This window comes from Rhipicephalus microplus, chromosome X, assembly GCF_043290135.1.
Source record: "Rhipicephalus microplus isolate Deutch F79 chromosome X, USDA_Rmic, whole genome shotgun sequence".
Lineage (NCBI taxonomy): Eukaryota > Metazoa > Arthropoda > Arachnida > Ixodida > Ixodidae > Rhipicephalus > Rhipicephalus microplus.
This window is the reverse complement of record NC_134710.1, coordinates 235,806,951-235,834,137: the sequence shown is the minus strand read 5'-3', so window position 1 is coordinate 235,834,137 and position 27,187 is coordinate 235,806,951. Positions and strand designations below refer to the sequence as shown.

The 27,187-nt window shown below is 45.1% G+C and overlaps 1 protein-coding gene across 1 annotated transcript in view; it reads right to left on the bottom strand.

The window, feature by feature from the left end:
- The window catches only part of LOC119187759 (uncharacterized), a 77,786-nt gene that overhangs the window by 17,647 nt on the left and 32,952 nt on the right, over nt 1–27,187 (bottom strand). Inside the window, exon 2 of the mRNA XM_037435837.2 lies at nt 826–2,696. Within this exon, the coding sequence (XP_037291734.1) occupies nt 826–2,696 (1,871 nt within the window). The remainder of the gene's footprint in view (nt 1–825; nt 2,697–27,187) is intronic.

Genomic DNA, 27,187 nt, shown 5'->3' with positions numbered 1-27,187 from the left:
TATATATATATATATATATATATATATATATATATATATATATATATATATATATATATATATATATATATATATATATATATATATATATATATATTTGGCACTCTGGCATTATACATCTGTGTGATGGTAAAAAACGGCAGTAAAGTTTTCAAGGCATAGTTTATCAGTGTAAATTGATCTGTTGTTTCACTATTTAGTGCCAATTTAAAAGGCCCTTCCCAGCCCGTGTTCAAAGACGAGGGGTGGTTTCCTCTTCGCCTTCACTACTCGTTAGACAGGTGATATATCATCCTTGCTACTTATTTCTTAAAAAAGCATGTGTACAATGTCAGCGCTTAGCGTTGAGCCTATAAAAATTTCGCGCTTGTAGACTGGACGCTGTAATCGCCGCTTGCTCAGTCAGAACCACACAGAATGAAGTGAAATCCGTTGATCGCGCACGATAGTCACGCGATACGAGGAAGAATGGGTGGGCGGCTGAATGGCAAAGCAGTGCAGGAGACAATTTGCATCTGATATTTTACGTATACGAACCAATCTAGAGTATGTACACAACAGACGTCACGAAAATGCGTCACGAAGTACGCTATAAAGGCGAGAAGCGCTAAAAGAGAATGACGTGTTGCATTTTTTTGTATTTTCAGAGGCTGTTCAGGGGCCCTTTAACCAGGAGATGGAGATCACCTTGTGATCACAGATATGTTCTTTCATCAGATGAGTTGGTTAAATTTAGATATCACTACATGAGACATGCTTGTATGCAAACTAACCAATTCAACCTGACGTAGTGCACTGAGTAAGAAGTCAAAAAGGTGGTACTACCGCGGATACTCATCGTCCCGGAGACAGTAGATGGCCTCCTTGCTTCCGTTGGTGCAGCCAGGAAGCGTGTCCGGTCTGTAGGTGTACATCACGTCGTGCGCAGCAGCTGAGTATGGGACATCCGGTTCTCGGCCATCGATGAAACCTGTTCTCTTCTGAGGTGCTTGCGGCGGGATGTCCAATACGCCACCGTACCCGCCCTGATACAACGGCCTACGCACCACGCCTCCCGCCGGTGGTCGCTCAGCAGTCCCCTTTGCAGACGCGGGTGGTGGGTAGCCGATCATGTTCCTTCCTGGGTACACGGAATACACGGGCTGAACAGGAATGGCACGGCCGTCCCTGATTTCGACCAGCTGATTCGGCGTAAAGCTGTTCGAGAACATGTCTGGAAGAGCGACGACTCTGTCGTTGCTGGGAATGGGGATGAAGCGGAATCCCCGTGGTACCGCTCCATTGGGGGAGTACCCGCCACCTTGTAAGTTCCCTGTCCCACTAGGGGAGAACCCAGAGATGGGGTTAATGTTCTGTATGGGCAAGTAGTTCTGGTAGACAATACCAGAGTTAACCCTTCCCTGCTCGAGCGGAGGGCGCAGTGTCTGCTGGCCGGGCCTTGACGTCGTCACATGTTGAAGTGACGGATTGAATGGCTGCTGCTTGCGTTGAGGAACTTGTAGCCCACCTTGAACGATGGGGTAGCTTGGCCTGAAAAGTCTAGGGTCCAAACTGTACACCTGATCTTCACCCTGTCCTTGAGGGTAGCCACCATTTTGAACAACGTTCGGGTACAGCTGAGGTTGTACGTTGTTAGGATAAGGCCCAGCTTGCGGTTGATAGGTGACTTGGTACGCTTCATTCGGTACCTGGAACACAAGGGGACGTCCATCGGGGCCTAGTTGTGGACGTTGGTGGGCATTTAGGGGAAGTGCCTGCTGCGAACCATCAAGAGGAGGTCTCTGCTGGTTCGGGTAACCATTGTTCAAACTGTCTGCTAAACCTTGCCTCAGGACGTTCTCAGGGACTCGCAATTTTGGCTGATTTTGTTTGTGGTTTTCAATGCCAATAATGCTGCCTTGAGCCTGTTCCTGCTTCTGAGTCTGATTAGCAGAAGGGACATTGAATGCTGCAATGTTTAGAGGTGGTATGCTCTCATTACCAGCGGCATTTCGAAAGGCCTGAGCGACAAAATCGATGTCTCTTTGTGTGAAGAATCTTGGAATTCCACCGGCACTGAGAGGGTCCAGTGGAATTGATCCTCCGAAGACCGGCTGAGGGGGTTGATAACCGTAGCCGGGCCTCGGGAGGGGTCTGTGAAAGTTGCCGATAGGCAACAGTCCGGGTTGCGCGTTGCCACCTGCTTCATTCGAGGGGGGCTCGACGTTTGGTCGTATGGTATCCCGCTCTCCTTGGCCAGGTCCCTTGGGAAACCTTCTTACTACCACCACTGGATTCTTCTTCCGCGTCGTGAAGAAAGAGTCGGGGTTGAAAGTCGGCTCTGTGGGCACCACTTGCGGAGCGTTGGCTGCGCTCTCTACAGGCGATGGGCGCAACACGGGTGGTGGCGGGAATAAAGTTGTCGTGGGATCAGCGTCGTCTTTTACTTCGAGTGGCAACTTTTTATAATCTGGAACGACGTTCTGCAGGCTCTCAGTGCTCGTGGGGGCCGTGTTCTCTAGCTTCGTCTTCAGCCTGCGGCTGCCGAACAGCGGCTTCCTACGGACGGCCAGTATGCTGTGATTGAATGTTCGAGTTCTGTTGCGGTACAGCTTGAACGATGGTGTCGTTCTTGTGGTTGTGGTTTGATGTTGTCGTTCTGGTGGTTGGCACTGAGCCTCCAAGATCGCCAGACACAGCAGGAGCCATCTGCATATCTGCAATGACAGGAATACACGAAGACCTTATGAACACTGTTTGCGGCATGTACAAAAGATACTATTTCGAGATCTCGATTTGGACGTCTTGAGCGTACTAATTGGACCAAAGCACACAGAGCTGTTAATAAGTGAACGAAGCTAGAGGAAGGTTTGAAGAGAAAAAGTAGGGAAAATAGTATGCTTAAAAGACGAAATATTATTTTTCCCGAGGCGTCGAGCCAGCCGGCCCTAGCCATGTACTATAAAGTTGACGTGAATGGAAAAGAGTGATGACGGAAAGATGATTAAAAATTGCAGTAGAAAACAGAAGAGCATAATACAACTTCAAATAAATATTGTTACGTTATAAGTGCAACAAGGCTTTGCTGAGGTGTTCAAAGGAGTATTTCATACAGATTGGCAGCGTTTCTTTGCCATGCCATTTTTTAAGTTCTTTAGTTCTTTATTGGTACAAGTTCTTATTACTGCATAAAAATACACAACACTTCAACACATTTCGTTGGTTTAATATCCAACCTGTGCTTGATGGAAGACCTTCAAGAAGGCGACAGCATAATGATACAAAAATTAGAATGAACAATCATTGTTACATGTGAGTAATAATATTCAGACTACGTCCGATGCCAGAATGTGGCATTCGGCAAATGTATCAACATCACAGAAAGAAAAACTAAACAGAAAGGAGTCCGGGTAAGACTTTCATACGATGTCTTTCGACGTTTAAACAGGAACTGTTTCTTCGTACATCCCTTAGGTGTCAACAACTTCCTATCTATAGCATTCATTTGACATTCCTCAAACACTCGTGCGCTGTACGAATTATGCCTTTGAGTAAAGACGAACTCGCTCAGCAACATGACCATCCAAAGCATATAACGTTTTGTTAGAGAAGAAACTGCACAGTGCATTCTAAAACATGCTTCATTACAAGAATATCTTCAATCGTTAAAGGTACTGTCAAGTTGTGGAGTCTAGGACAAGTTCAGCAGTCCCAATTCAACCTACTGACCCATTTAGGGTGACCAATTCAATTCAGGTCACGAGGCTCACAACGAACCATTCTTCTATCCGAAACAAAAGGCAGAACACAACACTATATACAAAGTCACAAGTGCGTTCGAAGCCGCAAGTACGATGGAAAGGCAAAGCCATATACCCACCAGTCTCATATGGCGGCTGAACGATCGCAGCGTCACCGTTACCTCTAGTAAATATAGTAAACTCTGTGCATGCACTGGCATACGCGTACCAGTTGCATTAATTAAGCACTCTAGGTGCACACAGTGAAACTCCATCATGGTTTAATTTTAACCACTGTTGCGTAGAGCGGCTTGTTCATTGTTGACTCGAGCAAAATGAAGGCAAGGAATTTACTCACCGCTAGCCACGAGCTATAGGGATGCCTTGCTGGACACAAATTGAAATGTGTATACTTAGTACCACTGAATAAATGAATAAATTTACGACACAGCACATGTAAAGTTCATGTTATAGCTCACAAAAGCAGGTGGAAGGACACAGTGGTGCAGCCATGGGGTGGAAAACCAAGCCCGTGCCCTCCACCCCCACCCGAATTTTTTTCGCCACGACATACAGAGTGAGAAATGACCCTTTAACCCCCCCCCCCCCCTCCAAACAAATCAGCTTACGCCCCCGGACGGGCAAGAATTCCACATCAATATGCAAGAACGACGCCAATCGATGGTACGCTGTGCGCGGTCGGCTGTTGCGCTGGTTTCGGAGGCTTCAAGAACTGCGTGGTGGAACCAAGCGGAGCTCACATTGGAAGACACTTGCGTAGAACAAGCCACAAGTGGGGTAGAGCTCGGCCGCCTTTAGACATGGATGCAGTAATAGTATTTTCCTTTGCTTACGCTTATTAGGCTGGAACAACCCAATTTTAAATCACGTGGGTGTCGGAGCGGGCCCGCAATCGACGACTATATATATATATATATATATATATATATATATATATATATATATATATATATATATATATATATATATATATATATATATATATATATATATATATATATATATATATATATATATATATATATATGCAGTACAAGTGCTGGCACCGCAGTTACGTTAGCCATGGTTTAGGCTGCCTGTGTAACAAGGATATGACAAAACGTGATCGCGCCAAAGGCCTCTCAGGGGACATCGAAATATGTTACGCGAGTCTTTTGTAAAAATTCTCGAGCAGCCCCCCCCCCCCCTCTCCCCCCAAAATTAATTAAGGCAGCTTCACATTGTTGGTGCGAAGCTGCCTTCTTTGTTACTTTTTATTTTAACCTTTTCACCTTTCTTTCTTTTTCTGCCTTCACTCGACATTTTCTCTCTTCTATAGTCTTAGTTTATTTCTTCTTTCTATTTCTCGCTCCTTCCATTTTTTCTTCTCTTGTATCTTTTTCTTCCCTTTCCTTCTGTCTTTTTTTCTCACTTTCTTTTTCTTTCTGTCTACGCATTTCTCTATATTTGATTTTCTTTCAGTCTTTCTTTGCCTTTCTGTTTTTCTTACCTTTCTTTTTCACTCTCTCTCTTTCTACGCTATGCTTTACCCTGTTCCCTCCTCCTTCCTCTCCCACCCACAGGCTCTGCTGGCGCGCCTCGATAGCCGGGTGGTTACGATACTCTGATCGTCAGGGATACTTTCGCCGGGAATTTCTCTCTCTGTACTGATTCTCTTACCCATCAGCGCTATTGTAGGCCATGCTCGTGTTCTGGGAGCCAAGGACGAGGAGAGCGTGTGCCGGTTCATCATAATTTCTGTTCACCTTTTATGTACCGATGTTCGCACTAAAAATACTATCCTCGTCAAATGTCGGAGGTCTCATTTTCGTACCTCCCGTGACCACATGCTAGCAAATATGCATTTTCCTCCTCGCCTGCTCCTTGGGCCCTTGCGTCGCGGCTGTTTCGAAAATTCGCTTTCACAAACTGCTCAAACATCGGGTGACATCGTTCCACATGATGGTTGTGTCGGAAAGGTGACACAGCGTATAGGTGCGCTTCGTGAACGTGCTGTCACTCGTACGCTGCTTGAAACTGTGCTATAGGGACATGAATTACCACACAGGGCTAGATACCATGCGTTCGTTGGGTTACAGAGAAACCAGCTCTGCGTTTTGTCGCTCATGGAGTGCGGGTACATGGAATATTAATCTCACGCTGTATTCGTAGGCTGCTCGAAATGAGAGCGCGAGAGGCAGAGTATCAACCAGAGCAGCTAAAGTGGTTAGGAGCAGCTAAAGCCCCTTGATATCGGGGTTTTAGGAGCAGCGCATTTGTAGCGCCACCATGCAGCCAGTGCGAGAAGCCACCGGGTAAATATTCTTGCGCTGCATCAACAAATGGCACCGATCAGTTAAAGGGCCATCTCTGACATGTCTGGTCGCAGCTGCCTTCTCAGCTCGGCACATCTGTCGATCGTCGTCGTCCGAGCTGCAATAGCTTAGTCTCCGAGTTGCAGTAACAACATTGATGTTCCCTCCCCCTTCACTTGTGACATGGTGCATTTATGGCTCCGTAGATGTACACGCAATCAAAACCACCACTAACGGTACACACGCGCGTTCGGCAATGTCTCCTTCCGAAATGCGCGCTCGCGCTGTCACCTGACGGCAACCACGGGATGTGGCTGCCGACACGTGATCCGTCCTCGCAGCCCTTTCCCACCCATATCGTAGTAAGTGATTCCTAAAAGAGAGAGAAGAAGATAAAAGTGAGCCCCGTAACTGTCTGCATCATAGTGCGACACCTCAACAGTAGCTCACAAGGGATGGAGGTAAGGAGGAATCAAAAGGATAGATAGGATTAAAAGGGATAGAGATATAGCAAGGACAGAGAGACCCACAGACAGAAGTAAAGACAAGATAAGAAAGATGGACACGGTCGCAAGAGTCCGAGAACGGGGTACCACTCAGCGAGAGCTTCACGGCTCTAGGAGATGGCGGAGGGCGAGCCGGTCGGCCAGAGCTGCGCTGTCGTCGGAGATCGCAAGGGCACAAATGGTTGACACGAAATCCAGCGAGCGAGTCCGTCCCGCCACGCTCTCACTTCAAAGTCAGAGCTGTCGAAAGCGCTCCGAAACAACCAACCGAAGGTAGTCCAACGTAACAACGAACGCTTCATCGCAATGATCGCTTGGACTTTGCTCCTAAAGGAGGCTGCAGTGGCTTGGACGACTGCGGGAGCGTACCGCTAGCGAGTGGAATCAACGAGATCTGAACGAAGTCGTTAGTTGCCGACCACGATACACTGCCGCGGTGGTGTCTTTTTCACTGCACAGCACCACGAATGGTGCTTAGAAAGGGCGAACTTGACACTGCACAATTATGACGTATTAACCACTTTTACTTCCACTTTACAGATTTATTGGTTAAACGGATTTGTTCCCTACACGTAAACAACAAACTTTAAATCTAAATATTATCACTAACACGAACCTACAAAGGTATCATAAAAAAGCGAATAGCATTGATTGAGCTTTGCACTTGTCATGACAATTGTCGACGATGGTTTCTGCGCACTTATTTTTCTCTCTCATTAAGGGACAGTCTGTGCTCAGCGTGACAGAAGACATGACAGAAGACATGAACGCACACATGAAAGAAAAAAAAATGCTTTAAAACCAAAGCATGAAGATTACAACTTTTTATCGCAAGGAAAAAATGATAATATTGCTATTGTGTAAATCATTAAAGTATTAAAATATCTCAGTATACGGAATAGACGCACTATTGTGAAATATAAAGTCGAGGGGGAGACACGAGGTCTTTTTCTGCCAGGCCAGCCCCTTTTAATTCACCCATCTCGAGTAGGACGTTTAAAAAGCTCCAAAAAATTACTTTCACGCAAGTTGCAAATTGCATATGTTCACTATATGTACTCAAGAAACAAATGCTAGATTTTCTGTACACAATAACTAATACGTAATTTTGGACCTACAGCTTTTATTATTGAGCTTTGCTATTCGCGTGGATGCTTCTAGATCAGCTGTATCCTTAAATGAAAGTACCACGTGCTACAGTCGTTAGAAATCAGTGTTTTCAAAGGCGCACATAATAGAAACTCCAAATCATTTAGAGCGATGACACATACTTTCGAAATTGTGTTCCCGGTAGTTTCGCTGTAATGAATCAATTGTTAAATGACACGTAAACTCAGGCTTGCTCTTAATACCTATCTTTCATCGATAAGGAGAGAGAGCGAGAAAAAACAACACATTTTGTGTCTTTGTGAAATCGCTCATTAAGAAGCAGAATGACTAAGCCTTTTCTCTTTCTTTCATCATCATCATCATCATCATCATCATCATCATCATCATCATCATCATCATCATCATCATCATCATCAGCCTGACTACGTCCACTGCAGGACAAAGGCCTCTCCCATGTTCCGCCAGTTAACCCGGTCCTGTGCTTGCTGCTGCCAATTTATACCCGCAAACTTCTTAATCTCATCGGCCCACCTAACCTTCTGTCTCCCCCTAACCCACTTGCCTTCTCTGGGAATCTAGTTAGTTACCCTTAACGACCAGCGGTTATCCTGTCTACGCGCTACATGCCCAGCCCATGTCCATTTCTTCTTCTTGATTTCAGCTATGATATCCTTAACCCCCGTTTGTTCCCTAATCCACTCTGCTCTCTTCTTGTCTCTTAAGTTTACACCTACCATTTTTCTTTCCATTGCTCGCTGCGTCGTCCTCAATTTAAGCTGAACCCTCTTTGTAAGTCTCCAGGTTTCTGCTCCGTAGCTAAGTACCAGCAAGATACAGCTATTATATACCTTTCTCTTGAGGGATAGTGGCAATTTACCTGTCATAATTTGAGAGGTCTTGCCAAATGTGCTCCACCCCATTCTTATTCTTCTAGTTACTTCTATGTCGTGGTTCGGCTCCACGGTTATGACCTGGCCTAAATAGACATAGTCTTTTACAACTTGAAGTGCACTATTACCTATCTCGAAGCGCTGCTCTTTTCCGAGGTTGTTGTACATTACTTTCGTTTTCTGCAGATTCATTTTAAGACCCACCTTTCTGCTCTCCTTGTCTAACTGCGTAATAATGAGTTGCAATTCGTCCCCTGAGTTACTCAGCAATGCAATGTCATCGGCGAAGCGCAGGTTACTAAGGTGCTCTCCATTAACTCTTATCCCTAGCTGTTCCCATCCTAGGCTTCTGAAAACCTCCTGTAAGCACGCGGTAAATATCATTGGGGAGATTGTGTCCCCCAGCCTTACACCCTTCTTGATTGGTATTCTGTTGCTTTCTTTATGAAGCACTATGGTAGCAGTTGATCCCCTGTAGATTTCTTCCAGGATGTTTATATATACTTCATCTACGCCCTGATTCCGCAGTGCCTGTATGACGGCTGATATTTCTACTGAATCAAACGCCTTCTCGTAATCTATGAAGGCTATGTATAGTGGTTGGCTATATTCTGAGCATTTCTCTATTACCTGATTGATAGTATGAATGTGGTCGATTGTTGAGTAGCCTGTTCGAAATCTTGCTTGTTCCTTTGGTTGATTGAATTCTAATGTTTTCTTTATTCTGTTAGCAATTACCTTTGTAAATAGCTTGTATACTACAGAGAGCAAGCTAATCGGCCTGTAATTCTTCAAGTCCTTGTCATCTCCTTTCTTATGTATTGAGATGATGTTAGCGTTCTTCCAAGACTCTGGTACTCTTCCCGTCAGGAGACACCTCGTAAACAGGGTGGCTAGTTTTTCTAACACAATCTGTCCTCCATCTTTCAGCAGATCTGATGTTACCTGATCCTCACCAGCAGCTTTGCCTCTTTGCATGCTCTCCAAAGCTTTTCTGACTTCTTCTATCATTACTGGTGGGGTGTCATCTGTGTTACTGCTAGTTCTTATAGTATTAAAGTCGTGGTTGTCCCGGCTACTGTACAGATCTCTGTAAAACTCCTCCGCTATTTCAACTATCCTATCCATATTGGTAGTTATTTTGCCCTCTTTGTCCTTTAGTGCATACATCCGATTTTTGCCTATCCCAAGTTTCCTCTTCACTGCTTTGAAGCTTCCTCCGTTTTTCAGAGCGTGTTCAATTCTCTCCATGTTATACCTTCTTACATCGCATACTTTACGTCTATTAATCAACTTCGTAAGCTCTGCCAGTTCTATTTCGTCTGTTGTACTTGACACTTTCATGGTTTGACGCTTCTTAATTAGGTTCTTCGTTTCCTGGGAAAGCTTGCCAGTGTCCTGTTTAACTACCCTGCCTCCAACTTCCACTGCACACTCCGTAATGATACTCGTCAGATTATCATTCATTGTATCTACGCTAAGGTTGGTTTCCTCACTAAGAGCCGAGTACCTGTTCTGCAGCGACACTCTGAATTCCTGTACTTTCCCTCTCAGTGCTAGCTCATTGATTGGCTTCTTGCGTATCAGTTTCTGTCGTTCCTTCTTCAAGTCTAGGCGAATTCGAGACCGTACCATTCTATGGTCACTGCATCGTACCTTGCCAACCACTTCCACATCCTGCACGATTCCTGGGAGACGATCCTTATAAAGTCTATTTCGTTCTTATTTTCGCCATTAAGGCTCCTTCATGTCCACTTGCGGTTTTCTCGTTTTCGGTAGAAGGTATTCAAAATCCGCAAATTATTGCGTTCTGCGAATTCTACTAGTAGCTCTCCTCTGGCGTTTCTAGTGCCGATGCCATAATCTCCTACTGCCTGGTCTCCAGCCTGCTTCTTCCCTACCTTTGCATTAAAGTCGCCCATCACTATAGTATACTGTGTTTTTACCTTACTCATTGCCGATTCCACCTCTTCATAGAAGCTTTCAACTGAAGCGTCATCATGGCTGGATGTAGGCGCCTAGGCCTGTACCACCTTCATCTTGTATCTCTTATTTAGTTTAATTACGATACCTACCACCCTTTCATTAATGCTATAGTATTCCTCTATGTTGTCAGCTATGTTTCTGTGAATTAGATGGTACCAAATGGAGCTTATCAGTCAGTCTATGCTGTCCGTATCGTCTATTTTTGTGGATAACAGAGTGATTGAGCACAACGTAAATGACAACGATTCTAATGCAGCCTAACTACAGCACATCTAATCAAAATTATTATGAGAAACACTTACGCATGTCTATTTCGGAATCGTCAGTCCAATTAAAAGGACTCCGAAGATTATGACCCATATCGCATTCGGCCTACGACGAAACTTAATAAAATACAGGCGAAGAAGTCAAACAGCACCAAATCTTTAAATTTGGTCGTTGCTTTAACATCGAAAAACGAGCTTCGAATTCAGTACTGCTCGAAACGCTCACACGATTTTCGACGGCGAGTCTAGCTGAAAGCGTTTCGTCTGTCGCAACAGTTTTATCTTCGGACATAAGCAGCACATAATAGGTAAAGTTTTTCTTAGTATTACATAAAAACAAGTTTTTTTATTGAACTTTGGGAACCTTTCGTTTGAGGTTAAATCTCATACAACGTAATTGCGAAATTCACCCCACCAAGTAGCCGCTGTTTTTGGAAGACAGACGACAAGTTCAGTGACAGTTTGTCGTCTGCTCTCCTTTTCCCCGCTTAATGATGCGCGGCAGGTGAGTGAACTTTGACTTTTCAGGAATAATACCGGCGAATGAAACTGATTTACGGAGGTGTTGTTTTAGACAACGTTATCAATCATATGAGTTACGAAACTCCCCATACTCTCCATGTATCAAAATCCGAGAACGCCATTGGCAAAATGGCAGTATAGTGATTGCCGCGCTGTCTTTTAACAGTAAAAATAACTAAAACACTTACTATTTCGTGTTTTTTTCCGTTAACAGGATTGTGAGCGCCGTCGCATTCTGCCAAACAGCATGGCAGCGCCTAGACAGTTGTAGGACTTGTTCTTGGGTAAGTTGGTTCCTAAGTGTGCTGAGCATGTTACCAAGGTGATGTTATTTTGACGCAGTGGTGAAGACGTGATAAAAGGCAGAGGAGCTGCTCTTTCTCTTGATGCTCTGTCCTTTTTCATGTTTTCCGGGTTGCGCTAGAAGTAACGTGGCTATAAGCGGTGTGTTCGTGCGGTGAACGTGTTCCGTCGCGCAGCATCCGTCGCCGCTCAATTTCATTGACCGCATAGCGTATAATGGACGGTGCAGCGAAGGCGGTAGTTTACCAGATTCATGGTGAGAGCCCACGATGTTTACATTTGGCAAAATAGCGAGCGGCAAGGCGTGATGCAAGTGGGATGCAGCGTTCATCCAGGTGGATCTAAACTGTTTTGGTAAGTGCAATTTATGTTGTTTCGCGTAAAATGGCTTTGTTGCAAAAAAAAAAAAAAGTTGTTGTTGAGTGTGGTTTTGGTTTAAAGACGTCCTTGGCGCTTATACGTGGGCGGGCACTATAACCAGAGGTCCCCTAAAAATAGGGAAGCACCTTTGTCTTCTGCTTTGTTTTCAGTAGAATCGCCACAGGAAGCCAGAGTGCTGCAGGCGAATCATTGTTGAACATTGTGTGCTCGGACGTTGTGCTGGAAAAAAATTTACGAGCCCAGTTACCTAGATGGACAACAGGGCTGCATAGCGCTTTCTTCAGATTTTTGCAAGGCTTTGACCACGCTTTGTGGAAACTAACAACTGATTGGACACCGGTTGAATGCAAGTACTGTTTTTCAGAACAGTAGCGCAGGGAACCACACGGGCGGCGACTGATGAAGACGTGACCACCAGTTGCCGGCTTTGCGCTTGTGTTCTGAATTACACCAACTGCAGTATCGCTTTCGTTTGGGCTAGTTGGTGTATATGTGGAACATAATGGTACTTCAAATGGCTAGTGGGACAACGAAGAGATGTATACACAGAATGGGTGCTCTTCTTTGGCCGTGTTCTTTCGCACAACCGAGCACTACGTTCCACGTATACACCTACGAGCCCATCGGGCTGTCCACTTGTACTACTATTTGTAAGGCTTCTAATGGCACTTCGTAACATCCTAAGCGGTGTAAAAAGACATGGCCGATCGTGCTCTCCATCGGAGGCATTGTTTCATGCCAATAGAACCTGGTTATTGCCAACCAGCACCCTCCGGTGCTTTCTCTCGGGTATGAGTAAATATGCCACGTGATAAATGGTAGCTGCACTTTTTACATATACAGAGTATCTTTTTGTTAAAATGCAAAAAAAAAGCATGAAAGGTGTCACCGTACAATTTTAGTGGTGTCATTGACATCAATTTCTCTTTTTTAGGTGTTCTGCATTAACGTGCCTGTGACTTCAGTAGTATGAAGGCCAATGACAGTGGTGAGAGTTTCTTGAATGAAGTAATTTTGTTGAAGACAAGCATTGCCTTCACTGCATGAGAACCAAACGTAAGATATCCTACTTGAATCTTTGCCTGATATCTTGTTCAAAGGATACATGAATGGGGTTGAGACAGTTGAAGCAAAAGTGTTACTTGCAAGAAAATAAGTTGTAAGCATTTAGTGTACAGTATCAATAATGAGCTGTAGCATCTAATGTACTTGTTCACTGACTCTAATATGAGCTATATATTGATGGAGACAATTTTGCACATAAATAAAATTCACCTGTCAAAGAATTTATTTGGAGCTACCACTCAAAGTGAGGGCATGTAGTTTGAAGCTGGAAGCACCCCAGCAGTTGAAAATGTGATGCACTGATTTGCTAAACGTATTTCTCGCATGCCATGCTAATGACAAAGTTTATGAAAAACATTACATTATAAGGATCAGTGCTATGATGGGCCAGCACTGAACCGGTTTCCTTATTATATGTGAGCCAGTCACACTTCTGCTTTCATGTGGAACGAGTGTATTCCGGCCCCTGTAACCATTGCATAACAGCAGATGTATGAAAACGTTTGCTAAGGCATCATATTTGGAACAACACAAACATGGGTAGCTATACCAATTCAAAACAGATAATAAAGAAGCAAGCAACTCACTATTGTTCATGAAATTACATTTTGCAAGAAACAAACAGAAACACTGGTAAACACATTACTTAATCTAAAAAAAATGTAGACAGTGAACACAAGGCAAGAAAATTCTATCACAGAATACAAGAAAAGTATAAGAAGACAACATTCACAAATATACTATATCACTGCAGAAAGACACCTAGCTTGTAACTAATTATGAATGCCATCCTGCTAGTGAGGTCACTGCAAGCGTATGCTTTTGCTGTGTTGCTACAAGTGAACTCAGTTCTGTTAGTCAACATACTTTTGCAGAAGCCATTTTATGTATATAGGGCTGCAGCCTCTTCGAAGTGTGAAGCATTTTTCATGTTCTAGATGATCTCCTGACCACTGCGCATGAATCTACTCTGTTCTTGTATCATGTCAAATATATTGAGACTCAGCATTGCTCTTTTTCTCAAGTGCTTTCATTACCTTTGTCAACTGGTGCAAGTATTACATGCGCCAATTTTTAATCTGACCCTTCTGCTGCAGGTAGTCTCTCAGCCTTATGTGCTTGCACATGACTTCTTTCTGTAGTGTGCCAAAGCCTGCTTTGTTTTGGTTAGGGTTGCATTTTGTCAAGTCCTGAGAAATGAGAGCATGTCATTGCAGTCAACTTGCTTACTTTTTTTGATAAATTTGTTTGTTCTTTCTCTTTCTAATTGGTTTCATGGTACACTTTCAGTGCTGGCATTACGTACTTTGCTTCAGATGAAAAACCACAGCCCCATGCCAGGGTCAGTGGCTTTCAGAGAAATCCCTGCGACATAGCAATACATACGTGTCGTCTTTCACTCTGACACAGCCGGGCTTCCGCAATACGTAAGGTGTCCTTTTTTTTTTGTCTCAGATTTTTCATCACATTGAAGCATTGTAAACAGATTGCACTTTGTCGACACATTTGTTGCTCAGTGAAGTAAGTGCTGCTCTTGTTTGTTGGCAGTTTATGAAGCTGCTGAAGGGCCTTGTAATGAAGATTACAAACACCACAGTATGGAAAGGGAAAGTAGCGCTATCAAAGCCAGCTGTTGTACACTTACAGCACTGGTTGTGAATGTCATCCACTTGGTGGCTAAGTAATCATGTTATTTCGCTGCTATAGCACAAATTCAGGATTTTCATCCCAGGCCATGTCACACATTCGAAAAGGGAAAAATTCAAACTTCTTGTATAGGTGCATTCAATCAAGATTACATAAGCTTTGCTCTTTTTCGTGCATGTGCTGTCTCGTCCGACTTGCTAAGTTTCTTTGACATGTCTCTAGCAAAGAAATGCATTCGTAACATTGTGTATGTCTTAAGCATAATTGCAGTAAAGGTGTCCTTGTGCATTTCACACCCTAGTTTTGGAAACATTGTTGTCTCTATAGCATCCAGAAGCTTCCAAAAAATGACACTGCACAGTTGAAATTGGCTAAGTGCACTTGATAACGTGCTTTCTAGTCTAAATGAGAGGTACAGCACAGTCCACTGTTAGAGGGAACACGTGAGCGCGTGGCTGGCGGTCCGTGGGGCGCCAACTGCTGGCGAGATTTGGAAATGCGGAGCATGCGCGCAGAATCGCAAGGGCGCTACTTGCCCGCGTCGTCTGCTACTTCCCCGCCCTACGCTCGGCGCATGCTAGCGACAAGCTTGCTGTGCTCGCTTCATCGACTATCGATTCCCATGTCTTATTAAAAACGGCTGGCTGGTTTGAACTGCGTTGGAAAGCTTACAATTACATTTTTGGTGGGCACAAACACCGTGCAGGCTATGGCGAGTGATGGGCTTTGTTATCACTTTTACAGAATGCCACAGCTGGGGGCATATTTACTCGCTGATTGCATTTATGGCATAGCTAGTTGTTAGAAGCCGCATGTCTTAGAGTACCTGAGGACGAAAGGCTTCGAATAGTCGAGCTGTACACCAAAGAATAGAGCCAGCTTACTGTCTCTGTCATCGCGAAAAGGCCACTTTCTCATTACCAGCATAATCATCAGCATTACGAATGTAATTTTTTTCAGTGCCTAGTTTTGTCACACGCAGTCCTATTTTGTTTACACATATCTGCATTTTATTTTGTGTCTTGCTGGGCAGCGATGTGTTTCATTACCTTTGCACTATTCAAACGTTTCGAGACTACAGATCTGACCTCACTCGACTTGTCTGTCACAAAGGTCTTGGGAATAAATTTTTCTTTGTTTACTCCGTAGTGTTCTACGTACACCGTTTTTCAGCGCGCGTGTTGGTGAAACGTAATGATTTTCGAAAAAGTGAATGCTATCACATATTCCAAATAAGGAGCTTCTAGCGTTTTCGCTTTAACGAAGAAAACAAAATGTAACGCGAGTTATAACTAACTATTGCTGGGTATTGCGATCCACAATAATTATATAATTTTGTGTCCTGCCATAGTGGGATACATTGAAGTAGTTTAAAACATATGTTTTCTTAACCTTTTTCTGAATACTATTGGCACATGTTTTTTTTTTTTTTTGCATTTCGCCTGTATTCTGAAATCGCTGCTGTGACCATGAATGGAATCGCAACAAAGCTGCCGAGAAAGCACAACAACAAACCAACGGCACTTTTTTCTGCGCGCTGATTACCCGGGGAGGAGCAGGGAGAGTGGCGAGGACATGAATCGCACTGCGGAAAAGCAAACGCGGTATCCAGTGCACTGCAAGCGCCGGAGTGGAAAGTAGCAGACGAAACGCGGCAAGCCCCACCCTTTCGCGTCTATGCGCATGAGCTATGTCTACAAATCTCGCCACCAGTTTGCGCCATGCGGGCCGTCAGCCATGCGTTGCCGTGTTCCATCCAAGAGCGAACCATACTGTACATCTTTTCTGTGGGGTGCTTTAGGCTCATTTCTTTAAATGACCGAACAAATGTCACCCATGCTGCCGGCATATGTGGAGCATCAGTTTGAATGTCAGCTAAGCAGTTTAAACATACTTTTTGCTTTGAGATTTCGTGCACAATGGAGCCAGCAAGGTAATATACCACACAGTCTTCTGCAGTTACCTTGCTGTATGCGTGGTCCTTGCTTGTGCAAGAAGTGCACCCATTGTGCTCGTATCTTGCAGATGGAAGCAGAGCTCGTCAAGCTTCTTCTCTAAGCTTGCTTGGAGCTTTCCTTTGTGCCATTTGTTGTCTTTGGCACCAGCGTCTAGTACACCTGAAAGAACAGGCAAGATGTCCTCATGGGCTTCTACATTGTCTTTGATCGCTGCTTTCATTGGGGCATCGATGGTCAGGAGCCGAAAGATGTAAGAGAAGTTCACTATGGTAGGGGGATCTTCATGTTCCCTAATGAGCGAATGTTGCCGAAGAACCTCTCTTGTAAAAGAGACGTGTATAAAAAATATTGTATAAATCACATCCCTTGTAAGCGTACTGTGCACTTCCGTAGTAAAATTGCGCTTATACAAAGCTAAAAATTTTCATGTGAGAACACTACGATAACATTGCTATGTATGTACAGTTGCCGGCCATTTCTTCGACCGTCCTGTTGTTTGTGAATTTGCCCAACTAGTACCTACACTCTGCAGTGGCACCATAGCATGTTCCACATTGCCAGTGTAAACCCTACTCATGCGGTTTTCCTAACATTTACTTTCAAGCGCTCGCCAAAAGTCATCAAAAACTGAGAAAATGCAAACAGCCTTGCTGGCACGCTTTTCCTTCTTTAACGGCTCGAATCCAGATCAATCACTTTTCGTATATTGCATGTGTATTATCAACTAATCTCCCACGCAGCCCTGATAGAAAGCGCAGATTTCTACATGATCCCACAAGGCAAGCATGCGTAAGTTAACTGCAATATTGTACGTGGTTGGTCATAAAAATGGCACTGGAGCAGTATGCTATGAGTGACAGCGACATTGAGATCTATGTTGACCTGACTGATATGTTATTTCAAATATTATAAGTGAAATACAATACACTCAAACCTCAATATAACAAACCTGGATATAATGCAATATTTGTTATAACGAAGTAAACGATGAATAGTCTTGCGACAGGCACAGTGTTAAGAATATACCTTCGTGGCGAATTTTTGGATATAACAAACTTATTTTCACGAAAGATGCAAGTGTGTTATAACGAAGTTTGACTGTATAACACTCCACCCTGCGTCATCACACTGGTTCATTTTAATAACGTGTCGACAGCCTGGATAGCCTGCACTTAAGCTTTTCATCTTTAGCCACCACACAATATCATGGGCTCTTTCAAACCATGTGTTTTCGCTAGAATTTTATGCAGTCTGGAGTGCTGCATTGCAGTGTTCTAGACCAGCCTCTTGAGCTCTGTACATGCCTTGACTTCTGCATAGTCGATATTGGAAATTGTATCATGCAGCCTAAACAAATAAAAGGGTGTCGACAAGCAATTTATACTTGTCGCAGATTTAGCAGTGCATGTGGCCTCTAACACTCAACCATTTTTCAAATACATCAGCGCTCTATAGTGTTAGGAAATTCACCCTATCATCATTAAAAATGTGGTACACTACGAAGACAGCACACCTTATGTACTGTGTTCTGCTGATATCAGTGATTATGGTCGCTGTTTCACATACGTTTCGTAAGTTAGTTGTTACCACCCTTTAGATGTACTGAACAAAAATATGAAAAGCTGTCAAAACATGGAAAGTAAACTCTGAAAACGTGACTGTTCCTTTAAGCAGAGCTCATTTAATGTCTTTTTTTAATAGTTGACTGCTTTTTTTTTCTTCAAGAAATGTTAGAAGCTACAACTGCTGCTTCTTCCGACCCTCACCTACGCCACCAATGGTCCCCTTAATTTAGAGGATTCACAAAGACACATACTTTTAAATACATTAGACACACAACTGTCATTGGACAATATGAGAATGCGACTTAGTATTTCTCCTACCGCTGATCACTAGTCATTTGTGAGCGAGAGAGATGTTCCGCGCTGTTTCAACAGGCGTTCGAAAAGCATTGGGAGGAACACGGCTACCGAAGATGAGCATTGTTCTACGAGATTCATCAATGGTGCAGGTAATGTTGTCACTAATCAACAAAGAGAGAAAAAAAATTTATGGGCTTTACTTGAAGTCACCGCAGGGGATATAATATGCATGTTTTAGCTCTCCTGCTACTGCCCATTATATACCTCTCCTTTACATTGCACACTCCCCCATCAGCAAAGACATTAAAATGTGGCCCTCTATGCAGGGACGTTGCCCAACCCGGAAGAATTGGTCACAGCCAGTGTCAGTCTTATTGGGTCTAGGAGTTGTAGTGGGTTCAGAAACTTAAGCGATGGTTGGCATTGTTACCATGGCTGTCTCTCAGTGCACTAAATGTTGGCAAACAGTCTTCTCTAGTTCACGGCACAGTTGCAAGGCGAGGCAGTCTGTAAAAAGTGCAGTATACTGATTTTCCATTTCTTTCTTCCTGAAATGAAATTGCCTTGCCGCAGTGGTCTAGTGGCTGGCCCGCAGGTTATGGGATCGAATTCTGGCTGCAGCGGCTGCATTTTCGATGGCAGCGAAAATGCTGCAGGCTCGTGTGCTCAAATTTGGGTGCATCAACCCCAGGTGGTCGAAATTTGCGGAGCCTTCCACTACGGTGTCTCTCATAATCATATAGTGGTTTTGGGAAGTTAAACCCCACATATCGATCCAATCAATCTGAAATGAAATTTTCCTCTATCGGGATCCAGCGCCCATTCTTTCAATTTGACTGAAAATCTTGCAGTCGAACATTTTGTTTATTACTCATTCAGCTAGAAGATCGTAAGACCAGAAACTGGGTTTCCTGTCTTACGATCTTCTGAACAGAAGCGTTTGAAAAGCATTTTTTGTGATAAATATTCATGGGTGCTATTGTATAAGTACAGTAAACCTCATTAATTTGAAGTCAGTGGGATGCAAGAAATCTTTGAAATAAGTGGGTTTTCAGAATAACTTACTAGAAAGATTGGGGTGCAGGGAATTTGGAATTATTTGAAATAATAAGGGGTGGTCATTTGCTGTGTCGACTAGCTTACAATTACAGGGTGACTTTGTGCAAAAATACCTCCTTATCCTAATTGTGTCGCAAACATGAAGGATGGTGGGGCTTGCTGCTGCCGCCGAAAAAAAGAAAATGTGAAAGAAAATGCTGTCGTGATGAACTGAATTGCCCGCCTGCAGAAAACAAGAAATCTACACTGCAACATAGCAGTGACACATGGGTAGCACGTGGCCTGCTCCTCTATTCGTCAGCAAGTCATGCTATAATCGTTTGTCCTTTCTCTCGGGTATATAAAATAATTTAATAATGGCCAGTGTGACGAAATTTGTGATGTGTTTTGGTTGGAAAACATAATAATTGAAGGTTTCAAACTTGGGCAAGAACTCTGCCAGCTGTGCGAATGTTCAAAATGCTGGAACAATCGATAATGAGAGGCTCTCATAATTGCGGTTTTTGCCTACCTGCCCTTTGTTAATGTCTTTGCAGTAATGTTGCGAGAAACATGTCATATGCCTGCACATTACTGGTGTACTGCAGTGAAGAACAACTTGTTTTCTGCAGGTGCATATTTTTATTTCTCACAGGGCACCAACAGTTTTCTTTTTGTTTGTCTTTTTTGTTATGCTGGAAGTGGCGACGCTAGCGTGCTTCAGCTGCCAATCATTAGTACTTTTAAGTTGCACTGACTTGTAGCTCTTAAGCACTGGTGTTTTTGTAGGTTTTCGTCAAAATAGGCATTGTTAATTGGCACATGACACTCAAGGTTCTTTAATTAACCTTTATCGGCACTTATAATTATCTGCTCAGACTTACATTGCAAAATACGATACCACTGAATTATTTTGAATTAAGTGTGATTTTGAAATGACGGAGTTAGAATTATTGAGGTGTTACGGTACACCATATTTAGCCAAAACTACAGCAATAATTTTTGCTCACTTCCAGTGGTTCTTGATTCAACTTGCTTGTTAGCACATTGCTAACATCCTCGCTGAATAGGCCTGCCAAAATGTTTTGCATTGACATCAGTGACACACAGAGTGACTGAATAGTCTAGTCTGTGCTGAAGCAAACATGGTTTCCCGTGTTCTGAAGAACCTTTCTTCTGTTTGGTCCAGGGTAACCAAGAAGGCATCAATGATCTGTAAATGAAGAACGGATCACTCACCTCTGCCTGGTTAAAATATACCAATGCATTGGCAGTGTTGCTGCAGTGAATCTCATCATCTGGTATTTATTGCAAGGGCCACTGTTTCTACGTGGTAAGAAATACTCATTTGATACTTCAAAATTATCTTTTATTGTAGGGAGCTCCAAGTGTATGATTACTGTGCTGTATTTGATTATATTAGGCTTCAGCTGCATACTGCAAAGGAGTATTAAATTCGCCACAAACAACATGCTAAATACTAACAGCCTTTCCTATTTTATTTCTATTTTTTTCCAAATAGGGTGACATTGTCCAGGAACTAGAAAATTTTCGTTAGAAGTAGGCATCCGTGCCTTTAGACTAATAAACTTATCATTGAAGTGTACAGTGTTGCATTAGTTCATGCAATCGTAGTGCTTTGACCCTAATATTGTTATGGAGATGAAGTAAAGGAAGAGGAAGGACACAATCAGCTGACAGGCGCGCGAGTGTGCCATTCTGCCATTGTGACTCTTCTTGCCTGTAGTTTTTCTTCTGTAAATGCATTTTGTACAGAAGTCACCGACCCCGTAACATATTGGTGAGAGGTACGAAGTAACCATCAGGCAACGGAGCTCCACAGCGGACGTTGCATCGGTTTTCCAGCCATGGCCAATGCTGAGCCCTCCGCATCAACGTCAGCGTCTCCAACGAACACGGCGTTGCAACCATACGTTTTCACGCCACTTAAGGATCCCGGTACATTCTGCAGGACCGATGGTGTCGACGTTGACGATTAATTGGCCATGTTCGAACGAGCGAGTGTGCCGAACAGATGGGATCCCACACTTCAGTTGGCTAATGTGCTGATTTACTTGAGAGGCACGGCCAAGGTGTGGTATGAAAACAACGAAGAGGAACTCACAAGCTGGGACCAATGCAAAGAAAATATACAAGAGGTGTTTGGCAAAAACCGCCAGTCGTAAGATCGCCACCAAAAAGAAATTGGCCTGCCACGCCCCATCCCCCACGGAATCATACCTCGCATACATTCAATATGTGCTGGCCCTTGTCGAAAGCGACATGACAAAAGGGGACAAGGTCGGGCATGTCCTGAAAGGGATTGCCGACGATGCATTCAATCTCCTGATGTGCAAGGGCTGTTCCACCGTGTACGCGATCATCAAAGAGTGTCGTCAGTTTGAGGAAGTGAAAAATCGCCGCATTCTACAAACATTCGCCTGACTTCCAAACACCACTGCAACATCGACTTGCGAGGACCAGTCCGCACTACAATGTCCGTCGCCGCCGGGCCACCTGACACGCATTGTTCATCACAAACTGGAAGCAATGGTGCCCTCGGCATTCTATTCCTTCAGTACCGATACCACTCTTGTTACTGTTCCTCTTGTTCAAGCTATCGTGCGCCAGTAGCTTGAAAACATCGGAGCGCGTTCCGTGTGCCATGTCACTGTGCCCAGAGTCAGCGAACGCCTTTCGCGATGCCCTCCTCTGATTGATGGTTTTCTCCACGTACCCGCAACCTGGCTGAGTGGCGAACTGCAGATCACCGCCCTATATGTTTCAACTGCCACCGAGTTGGACATATTGCTCGTTACTGCCGCAAAACATGGTTCTCGGCACCTCGTGCAATGACCAATATGACCCGTTTCAAGAGTACTGCCTGCACCTTTTCACCTGCCGAAGAGTCTTCACCTGCCCTTATGATGTTATCCTAGGCCTGGACTTCTTGTCGAATCATTCTGCTCTTATGAATTGTGCTACCGGCGTCCTTCAGCTGGAACTGCCTCAAATGGTCGATGAACCCCACACTTCCCCGCTGTGCCTGTGCACTCTTCAGGATGTGCGACTGTCACCTCAGGCAGCTACTTGCGTCGTTTTGACTGCACAGCCGCAGGTTCCCAATGGGCAATATGTCCTCCTTCCTCTCGCCAGCGTCCTTTTGAGCCGCAACATCGCCATTCCCCATACGGTTGTGACTGTCACTGACAACTGTATCTCGCTCTCACTACTCAATTTCAGCTTGTGCCCTCAAGTGCTTTCTCGTAGCATGTTCTTGGCCAGCGTATCTAATGCTGACGAATTCGAAATAGCTGCTCTCACCACCGAGATTGATTTACTTCAGACTCCTGTAGCTAACAACACCTGTTCCCTCCCAAATCGTTTCTTGAAGTTGATTGCACCCAGTCTCAATCCTGCCCAAGCCAACGACATCTATCGCCTTCTCGCATCATATACCGACATTTTTAATTTCGATGACAGACCTCTAGGGCAAACATCCACCGTTCAGTACCGTATAAACACTGGTGATGCCAGTCCTATTCACTGATGCCCCTATCGTGTCTCCCACGCTGAGTGCAGAGTTATCCAAGCGGAATTTTACAAAATGCTCAACAAAGGTGTCAGAGTGTTACGTGGAAATAACAGTAGGCAGTTCACAGCCTCAGCACAGCTCACCAACAGTGTACACTTCTTCACTCTTAGTCTGAGGCACCCTCTTTGGATATGTCCCGCTATGCCCTGTTACAGTCAGTTGAAACCACGTAACACAACCCCCAGCGGCAAAAGCGCCGACCCGGCGAGCTTACGGGGCCACAACAGCAGCAGTGTGGTAATGCCTGAGCCTTGATACGTGGACGATGTCCCAGGACAGCAGAGCAGAAGAGGTTGATGGATCATCAGGAACAATTTCATTTGTAGTGTCGGTCACTCGTCTAAGCACGCGGTATAGGACCAGGAAACGAGAGAGAAGCTTCTCTGAAAGGCCTGCATGTCACGTAGTGGACCAAAGAAAAATGAGAGAACCTGTCGGAAAGTGTTCATCGCGATGCCGCTCGTCGTAACGATGCTTCTGCGAGTCTTGGGATGCCGTTAATCTGCTGCGGGCAAGCTAAAGAGCATGGTCAGCTCGGGCAATTGCGTCGCTTGCATATTCAGAAGTAGACTGTGCACTGGCTGGAAGGAAGGTATCCAACGGCAATGTTGGTTCGTGTCCAAACAAGAGGTAAAATGGCGAGTACCCAGCAGTGTCATGCCGGGAGGAATTGTACGCGAACCTCACATAGAGTAGTGCAAGGTTACAATCACGATGGTCGGCCCAAACGTATTTCGATAACATGTCCGTCAGGGTGCGGTTTAAACGTTATATAAGCCCATTTGTATAGGGGTGGTACAATGTCGTGAGCTTATGTTGGGTAGAGCAGGAGCGCAGGATACCGTGAACCACTTTCGAAAGGAACGTACGACCTCGGTCTGTCAGCAGTTGACGAGGGGCTCCATGCACTAAAATGAGATAGCGTAGTAGAAAATCAGCGACGCCTGTAGCACTGCTTGTTGGCATGGCTCGCGTAACAGCATAGCAGGTCGTAATCTGTAGCAACCGCGACCCACTTGTTTCCGGAGGCGGATGTTGGGAAGGGACCGAGAAGGTCTTAACCAACGCGGAAGAAGGTCTCCAATGGCATGTCGATGGGTTGAATATACCCGGCAGGGAGTCCCGACCGGCTTCTTGCGGTGCTGGCTAATTTCACAAGCGTTGACATAACGACGTACAGAGCGTGAAAGGCCAGGCCAATTGAAGCGGCGGCGCACGCGGTCATAGTGCGAGAGACACCAAGGTGACCTGCGGTTGGCACGTCATGGAACTCGCTGAGGACTGTGGAGTGCAGGTGCTTTGGTATGACCAGAAGCAGGTCGTGACCATTGGGCGATAAATTAAGCCGATATAAGATGTCGTCCTTTAAGGTAAACATGCAAACAGAAGCGTCGTGCGGTGAAGATTCGAGCTGTTGCGGCTGATATCTGGATCGTGACGCTGCTCGTCACCGAGGTGAAGCAGCTGGGAGATGGAAAGGACGCAACCCACAGAATCAGGTCTTCTAAGATCGCAGTCGGCCACCGGGTAGCGTGACAGACAATCCACAACTTTGTGCAGTTTTCCTGATTTATACACTATGGTGTGAGAATACTCTAGGAGGCGGAATGCCCAGCGGGCGAGACGACTTATGGGATCTTTGAGGGAGGCGAGCCAGCAAAGAGCGTGGTGGTCGGTGAGAACTATAGATGGTCGGCCCAAATTTAGTGACTGCCCACACCAGTGCTAGGCATTCGCTCTCTGTGATGGAATAATTCTGCTCCGAGGGGGACAGCAGTCTGCTGGCATAAGCTATCACGCAATGCTGCCCATGTTGTCGCTGAGCCATCACAGCGCCTATTCCGTAACCACTGGCATCGGTGCGGACTTCGGTCGGTGCCGTAGGTTCGAAGTGAGCCAGAACAGGAGAGGAAGTGAGCAAAGTGGTGAGGGTGGAGAATGCTGCTGCTTGCGAGGGACCCCAGGTAAACGTCTCATCTGGTTTGAGTATATCTGTTAGGGGCCGAGCAATTTCCACGAAGTTCTTGATGAACCTTCGAAAGTAGAAGCAGAGCCCCACAAATCTGTGGACATCTTTGGCGGTTTTTGGCACAGGAAAGTACTTCACAGCTCGAACTTTTTCTGGGTCGGGCTGTACATCATAAGCGTAAACAATATGCCCAAGTATTATAATGTGACGGCGACCAAACCGGCACTTGGGTGAATTCAGTTGAAGGCTCATGAAACGGAATACAGCAAGAATTTCGGACAGTCTCTCAAGGTGCTCTTCAAAGGTGGGAGCATACACAACCACGTCATCCAGATAACAAAGACACATAGACCACTTGAATCCAGTAAGCAGGGAGTCCATCATTCGTTAGAAGGTGGCGGGGCATTACATAAGCCGAAAGGCATGACCTTGAATTGGTAGAGACCATCAGGTGTTTCTAAAGCCATCTTCTCTCGGTCTATGGGGTCCACGGCAATCTGCTAATAACCAGAACGAAGATTGATGGAAGAAAAGTAGGCAGCACCATGGAGGCAATCAAGGGCGTCGTCAATTCGTTGCAGAGGGTATGCGTCTTTCTTGGTGATGTTGTTAAGGTGGTGATAGTCCACACGAAATCGCCACGATCCGTCCTTCTCTTCAACTAATACTACCGGGGATGCTCAGGGACTGGAGGATGGTTCAATAATGTCCTTCGCTAGCATCTTGTTTACCTCCTTCTGAATGATGCTCCGCTCAAAAGCAGACACTCTGTAGGGACGGCGGTGAACAGGGTTGGCATCACCTGTGTGTATGCGATGCTGGACAAAGGACGTCTGCCCTAGAGGTCAATCGCCAAAATCGAAAATATCCTAGTAGACCTCGAGAAGACGCTGCATGGCTTCAACTTTCGGAGGCGGAAGATCAGTGGCGTTCATATTTACAATTTGATGGCTTCCCGAATGTGCTGTGAGCGGTGTGCGCTGCGTTGAAACAAGGGTGTCTAAGGCAAGCACTTTGGTTTGTGAATCGAGCAACGGACACAGGTGGGCCACAGAAATGCCTTGTGGAAGCACTTGATTCATGTATCCGAAATTTACAAGTGGTAGACAAGTTCTGTTATCTGTGATGCTGAGCACTGTGTATGGAACTGCAACATTATGCACAAGGAGTACATCGGTGAGAGGCGTAGCCTAATAGTCACCGTCGGGCACAGCTGGTGAGCACAGGAAATCGATGTACGTCACAGTTTTGGAGGGCAGGTGAACAATGTCTCTGCATTGTAATCGGCCTGTAGTCGGCCTGTAGTTGGCCTGTAGTCATTGTAATCGGCCTGAGTATGGGGCGTCACTGATTTGTGGCAGTTCAAGGCGGAGCACGCCAGCGAAGCAATCAATCAGAGCAGAATTGGCGACAAGAAAATCGAGGCCTAGTATGAGGTCGTCGGGACATGTTGCAAGAACAGTAAAAAGGACGACCACTTGATGGCCGGCTACGATCAGTTCGGCTGTGCACGTATGGGCGACAGGGACTGTTGTGGCATCTGCAACTTGGACAACACTGGTCAAGGGGGGTGTGACGACCTTCTTCATGCGACGACGAAAATACGAACTCATAATAGAAACGTGAGCGCCCGTATCAAAGCTTCAACAGGTGTGCCATCAACATATACTTCAAGGGTGTTGCGGTTGAAACGTAAGGGCAACAGAAGAATTTTGGTTAAGGTCGACAGGGCAGCTTCACCTCCAAAAGCTGAGTAGCCTAGTTTTTCGAGCACATGCGGCAGTTAAACGACATTGAGGGAGAGCGGCGACGCGTATTTGAACAAGAAGGGCGGCTTTGAGGCGGCGGCGACAGCGGGACAGGTTGGCCGTAGTCCTCAGGGAAAGTAAATGCTGTAGACTCAGTGCAGGCCGGATAACGGTAGTTCGGCGGACGGAATGAGTTACTGTAAGGGGGGTAAGAGCCAGAAGGCATAGATGGCCATTGGCAGCGGCAGTAACGAGCGATGTGTCTTGTGCGACCACATCGGAAGCAGATTGCCTTATCATCAGCTGT